Source organism: Micropterus dolomieu, linkage group LG02 (genome assembly GCF_021292245.1).
Source record: "Micropterus dolomieu isolate WLL.071019.BEF.003 ecotype Adirondacks linkage group LG02, ASM2129224v1, whole genome shotgun sequence".
Classification (NCBI taxonomy): domain Eukaryota; kingdom Metazoa; phylum Chordata; class Actinopteri; order Centrarchiformes; family Centrarchidae; genus Micropterus; species Micropterus dolomieu.
Window position 1 is genome coordinate 26,702,253 of NC_060151.1, and position 7,240 is coordinate 26,709,492.

General features: G+C 41.5%; 1 protein-coding gene across 1 annotated transcript in view; it reads right to left on the reverse strand.

Moving 5' to 3' along the window:
* The window catches only part of cacng2a (calcium channel, voltage-dependent, gamma subunit 2a), a 75,283-nt gene extending 68,286 nt beyond the window's left edge, over positions 1 to 6,997 (reverse strand). The window contains exon 1 of the mRNA XM_046035866.1: positions 6,684 to 6,997. Within this exon, the coding sequence (XP_045891822.1) occupies positions 6,684 to 6,909 (226 nt within the window). The 5' untranslated portion in view covers positions 6,910 to 6,997. The remainder of the gene's footprint in view (positions 1 to 6,683) is intronic.
* Positions 6,998 to 7,240: the final 243 nt, after the last annotated feature.

The following is a 7,240-nucleotide window of genomic DNA, read 5'->3' on the forward strand; positions in this document are numbered from 1 at the left end:
CCAGCTGGGTAATCTTTATCTGATTGGACTATGAGACTAATCCCGCTCTTCTCTGCTGCTATGCTCTGCTATCTGCATTTATCATAGGCCTGCCTCTCATCCTGCCCCTCTGCTGTACACGCACACACACAAGAATACACTCACAAACCCATTCAAACATGTTTAGGTACACAAGAGCACATATATGCACACACACACACACACACACAATACTCCCACATGTTTTCAATGTATGAATGTACACAACATTGATACTCCCACTTGCTTATACATAAAATCATGAGGCAGTATTGTGAACTGTGATATGTGGTGATTGACAGGAACTGTGGGAGGCCATCCTGAAGCCATTTTAGCTATAAAAAAAATACTCTCTGTTGGGTAAAGAATACTTTAGTGCACGATGGTGCATGTAAAAAGACTTGCAATGGCTAAAACTCAAATATAAATCTACAGTCAAAAGGAGCATGAAGACAGTAAGTGCTTTGTTGACATGGAATAAGCAAACATTCATAATTTTTGTATCCTGAAAAAATCTGTCTCAGCAGTGTCCTCCTAGTGCTTGAACATCAGTTTTAGTTGATTAAAATTCCTCTGAGATGATAAAAACGCAAATATGTTCACCCACGTTCCCATCGACTGTTATCTCGCCTTCACAGCAAAAAGCTTTATGAGCAAGAGCCTGCACTTCTGCACTAATTCATATTCTGATTTACAGACATAAATAATAGCAAAGACACTAATGGGACTGTCTATTGGATGGATACTTCATGGTTATGATTATGACAAGAAGCTACAGAGTTTTTAATTCACCAGTAAAAACTCTGTAGCTACTTGTCATAATCAGGGATTACCTTGTAACTACATGGCATTCAGCATCACTTTATTTGAGGTGGCACAAAAACAGTAACTAATAATTAAGTAAATAGTCTTTAATAGGTTTGTGCCATTAATCAGGAACCACTCATGGAGAAAGTGGTCACTATGTCGATTTACAGATATTTATGAAGTAATAATTACCTGATGATTCATTAATACAGCATCTCCCAGTCAGTTCTCTAGTAAATCATTATTATGTGCTATATAGTCCTTAATTCTGAGTTATTCAGAAACTACTTATTAATGACTCATTAATCATCAGTTCGATCGTGATTCTTTCCTCACTCATTCCTTAGTAACTACTGACAATTTTATTGTATTGTAAAGTGTTACCAAACATAACATGCAAGACATTGAAATGTTAGCATTTTCATTGTGAGCCTGAAGTTATTAGCCTTTAGCTCAAAGCACCACTGTACAGAACAGCTTCACAGAGCTGCTAGCATAGCTGTAAATTTGTAAAATAATTTGTTTAAGCAAAAGTTATATCTTTTCAAATGTTAGATTTTGTTGCTTTTCTTTGTCTTGTGTAATGATAATTCAATATATTTGGGTTTTGGAACAAATAATTTGAAGACCTAATACCTCTGGCTGTAGGAAACTGTGATGGGCATTTTTGAAAATTTTCTGATATTTTGTAGACAATGCGAGCAGATTAATGATGAAAATAATTATAACTTGCAGTACAAAAAATGTATGTCATGTGCACTGTGGCAGGAAATTCCATTACACACATTGTAGTTTAGGTTGTTGTGATCTAAAGAATAAGCATGTTGAATTAGAAACCTTAACCGAAACGTCTCTTCATACAACAGGTAATAAAAGAAACCGCTGTGGCCCTCCTTCATCACAAGGTCCGGCATTTCTCTCCAACGCCTCCTCTCCGACTGTCTCTCTCCTCCTAGCCACTGTGGAGCCTGAGGGCGGCGCTGTAATGAAGATGAATGCCTCAGATTAGCAGCAAACGCAGAGCACTACACCTGGTTGAGAGCACAGCGGCTGCTTTTACAGGCGTTCCAGATAGAACGGGGGAGCGGCGGCCTCCAGAGCACAATTCATCAGAAACACACATGTTTATTGTGTAACACCGCTCATGTCTCACCAGCTGAATCTGTCCCTGCACCCACACTGTTTGTGGAACCACAATCACTGAACTTTTAATACTGTTTCCAGACTGTAAGACTTAATTACACACTTCCAAAGTACTTTGCAACATTAACAGCAGAAGACCAATAGGTGCAGGTTTTACTTCCAAAGACTGTGATAGTCACAGCTGCTGTCTGGCTTTTGGCAGTGGATAAAATCAAACAGCTGAAACAGGACAAAATTGGATTCAAACTGTTCAATGTGCCTTGACCAAAACCTCATCTCCACCTAAACTAGTTTACAAAACTGATATTAGGAGCAAAATCTAGAAGGAAACCAACACAAAACAATTAAAAATGGACATCCAACTGGCCTTAAAAGCAGTAAAGTTAAAAAAGGGACTGAACTAAATGTTATATTTTCATTAAACTTTGAATTGGTATCAAACTTCAGGACTATGAAAACAGCAGCAAGTGATCTAGAGCTGCAACACCTGATTATTTTCAATATTGATTATTCTGCCAAAAACGTTTTCAATTAATCCATTTATCATTTAGTTTAGGCTATAAAATTTTAGAAACCAATTCCACAGAGCCCAAGGTGACATCTTCAAATGTCATATTTCCGACCAACAGTCCAAAACCCGAACATATCCAGTTTACTAAGACATGAAACAGAGAGAAGCAACAAATTCTCCCACTGGAGAAGTTGCAACATGAGAATGTTTGGATGTTTTGCTGCAAAAGCGACACAAACAATTAATAGATTATCAAAAGAATTGCCAGTTTGTTTACTGTTGATCGACTGATTACTTGACTTATGGTTGCAGCTATTTTGTGATCTTTGAAAGACATAACAGGTGACAGTAAGTATAGTACAGAATAGTGTCTCCTGTTAAAATCATCTGATCTCAGACGTAATTGTATATATGATAGAGCTAGATATTTATATATACACAGTGGATATATGTAACAGACACATTGATATACAGTCACACGCTGTTGGAGATGTTGGAACAACAGAAACACTTGAAATGACCGGCAAAGCGAAAGCGATAGTCAGTGGCAGTGTTCTGTTACCTGAACCCAAACCCAACTATCAGTATTTTGCAATGTTTAACATGACCCCAATCTTACCCTTACCCTAACCAGTTATCTCTCTGCTTAAGCCAACCACAGAGGGAGGTGCTATGCAGGAAACATTATTTCAAAGTGAGGGGGAAACACGATCTTAAGGGGAACAGACTCAAAACCAGCTAAAAAAGAGCAGAAACTACCTGAAACCAAAACTACGCTCTTGTGCAAGACACAAAATCCTCTTATTTTCTAGGAGTGAGATTATTGTGTTTCTCTGACAAGCGGTGAGTGAAGCAGAGGTCAAGGTGTTGAAGTACCAAGTGTGGGTATTCCCATTTTGCTTTTTTCACAGATTCTCCTCTCGAGTTGCTGGTTATACAAACACAAACCGTCGCCCACCTGTGTCCACTCCATGAGCAGGATGTGTGGGCCTGCGCTTCCAAACACACAGTCTGTGTTCTCTGCTGTGATAAGGGTGGCGTGACTACTTCAATCACCATCACTCATTTAAGGAAAGCTGGGGGAAAGATGAATACAAGTCATCTTGGCACTTTGAATTAATTGAGCTGAGCTGCGAACCGAAGCCTAATTAACATCTGAAATGTTAAACTTGATATCACTCCTCCTGATTATCTACGCTGAAACAAGGCTGGGTTTGCAGCACGCAGCCTGCTTATCTTTGCCTCTCTCCAGCTGCATCCGCTCTGTACTTTCCTATTTTTTAATTTCCCCACGATTTTTGGTCTAAAATGTGCAAACTACCTATAATTAAATGTACTCGCTTTTTAAGACCCAATTTCCTGAGCAGGAAGTCATTTGAATTAGAATTTAAATGAATCTGACCTCGGTAAGTAAATTCACTGGCCCCCTTTTCCCACTCCCTTGTCTCTTCTGGGCCGGGGATCATTCATGAATCACAAATGACAAATCTGGGTTTATTTCCTGCCATTTTGATCTTGGATTCAAAGGGAGTTGCTCATTGTGCCTATACAAAAGCGACACACAACGAGCCAAGAGTGTGATGTTTTGATCTTGTCTTGACTCTTTGCTGTTTTGTTTGCCAATTAAATAACGGCCTAGCAGGGATAAAGGCCAGCCACTGTCACAATTACTCTCCAGCTGTGATTAATCCTATGTGCATCAATGTAGTCACTGTAGGAACAGTTAATACACCAGAGCACTGTATCAGAATTCAGTCTCTTTTATCTATCCAGGCAAGGTCACCATGAGCTCTTTTCCCAGAAATACTTTGTTACATTTTCACAAACGTATAAAAGCACTCACGTCTGGAGTCGCACTAGTGAAACCACAGTTTGCTGTTGTTGACACCTGAGCAGCTTCTCAGGAACAGCTGAGGTGTTAGCGCTGTGATCAGAAGTCGAGGTGGATACCAAATTAAACTTTTTTGATAGCGGTGCCAATGGGATATTTGTACAGATACTTAAACTAAAATGTTATCCTTACTCTGCTGGAAAGGAACAGTTTCTCTCATTTAACAAATCGGTAAATGGCCATGCACTTACATAGAACTCTGATCCAAAGCATTACATTACACATTACAATTAGTCTCTCATTCACCCATTCATACACACCAATGGAGGCGAGCTTCCATGGAAGGCACTTGGAAATTGTTGCTTATTTACACATCCAGCGGTTATGGAGCAACATTATCATTCATTTGGAGTTGTGCTTGTGTCACCTGATGAATGTAAGTGAAATGTTCACTCTCTTGTAGCTCTGTTTTTGGTCTCTACCAAACTCCTGATGGAAATGTCTGGCTACTTAATGCTCCACTGTGTTCACCAGCTAGTCTCTAACTGCGTCTGTCTGCTGAGCAGGATGTGTACAGTGTGTTTTTAGAGCTTCTTCACTGAAAACAGCTGCCTGTTGCAGCCAAAAATAATGCTATGAGAGTGAAACAAAATAGTAAAGTTGCAGCCACAGATGAACAATGAGCTAAAACTCACTATAAAGCTCTATAAAGCTGAGTTGAGCCGCGGACTCAGGTGATAATTCTCGCATCAGTACGAGCGACATCTTTCACATTGTCATGTCACACATTGTTATTGTAACAATGTGGATTATAGCCGCTTTAAATTGGACTTGTTACTTCAAACCAGATCTTAAGCTTTGAACGGAAAGTGTACAGAGCCTTGCTGCTTATCACAGCCAGAGGAGCATGAAGTCAGACTGCGCGGCCTTTCAGGATCTCACAGCCAAGAGGATGAGCAGGTTTGTAACTCTCGGCGCCCTCACAAGGTTAAAGTGCTGCACTCAGAGTCAGTGCTCAATGCCTCCACTGGAACATGACAGGAAACACGCCGCATCCCTCTGACGGGGCAGATGCAGGACGTCGTCTCCAAACCTGTTCCCAGGACATGAGGCTGTGTGACATCTCAAAAAGTACCGAACCCAGCCAGGGCAAAGGTTACGTGATGAGCAGAGTTACTAAGCCTCGCCATCATAAAGGTTGTCAGGTGGGTCAGGCTCGCATCTCTGCTACCGTGACTTTACTTTTGGGGCTTTGTTACGAAAATAAACACCCTGTCCAAACTGCCGGCTCACTGTCACATCCTCTTAAACTGGACAGAACCCCTGCAGCGTCCTTTAATTAGTGTTAGAGCATTGTATTGGTTTGCCAATACATCAGGCTGATATATGATGAAGGTTCCCTCCTAACTACAGCTTGTGAATATGTTATTATTTCATTATTTAAACTCTAATGTCTGACTAGAGAAACTGTTCCAGAGTGGTGTGGGAGGCTTTTATGCAACAGCTTCAGGCTGCAACCAGAAAACTGCTTCACCCTGCCTGCAGGAGCTGAACACCCAAAAATAACGATATTAGTCTTTTGACTCCTTAAAATGAAGCAGTGTCTCCCAGCATGTGTCACATCAAATCGAAAAGGTGATTATTCTTTGTGAGAAGTGAAACTATCCAGTATTTCACTGGACAAAAAGCCAAAAGTAGAGAAAGGTTAGAACAGCAAACAGAAACTGTGGAAGCAGAATTCTCTCCCTTTAATAATTCAACCAAGCTTTGGATTCATTTTTTAGTCTTTACGGTCTATATCCAACTCTTAAAATGAAGTGTCTATTAGCAGCAACCATGTCACAGCTTGCATGTGTCATTCCAACCACAGAGTGATTTTTCTTCAGATTGTTTCATTAGAGACACAAGGAAGTAAAATGTCCGGAATTTTACAATAAAAAACAAAAATATTAGAGTAGAGTATATATTAGTATAGAGTATTAGAACAAGAAACCCATTTGTTTGAAACAGAATGAGGATCTTTCCTCTCTTCTGTCTTTTAAACCTGCTCACTCAGATTTATCTTGCAACCCCTTGGTCCCAAGACAGAGCATTTCTTGGAATTTAGGAGCATGAATGGAGTCCGATTTGCTATTCTGGCATTTAAACAACAGTTTCAGTCAAACCCTGCTGTGCATTTCATGTGGGGAAACAGAGGCACTGAAGTGCTTCCTCACACTGCAAGTGGCATGGAATGAAAAAGTACAGACAGCTTGACATCCAACGATAAACACGTGTGTTGTGGCCTGCCAGGACAACACTGACAGCTTTAAAACCTACAAATGAAACCATGGTGGAAAAGTTTGTTGAGCACAGCAGAGAGTTTTCTCTTACCTTCCAAGCAGCACGTCCTCCACAGCCCCGAGTGGGTCATCACCTCCTCGTTCTTCTTGCTGGTCTCGTTCTCGCTCATGGACTTGCTCCTGCAGACGCCGCGGGAGTACAGCCAGTAGTCCGTGCCGACCGCGATGGTCATGAGGCTGAAGGCCGCGAAGGCTCCCACCGTGGTCAGCAGCATCTGGACTCCGCGGTCGAACAGACCCATGTTTCCGCATTCCATGAAAGGGGGACCCCCTTTCCTCTTGATATACAGGAAGTAAATATTTGAAAATTTGCGGGACCAAACCAAACCGAAAAAACGGGATATACTCGAGCGGAAGGAGAGGGAAGAAGGAGGAGGAGGATGCGGTAGGAACCTTATGGTTGCGTTTGGGTGAGGACAAACCCAAGAGAAAAACTGAGGTTGGAAGGGGGGTGGGGGGGGGGGGGGGGGGGGGGGGGGGGGGGGGGGGGGGGTCAAGAGGGGAAGAGGCAGTGATGTCTCTCCTCTCTGTTTGTTCTTACTTTGGGACCCAAAAAAGAGGGGGAAAAAATCAGGTTTGAAGAGGATG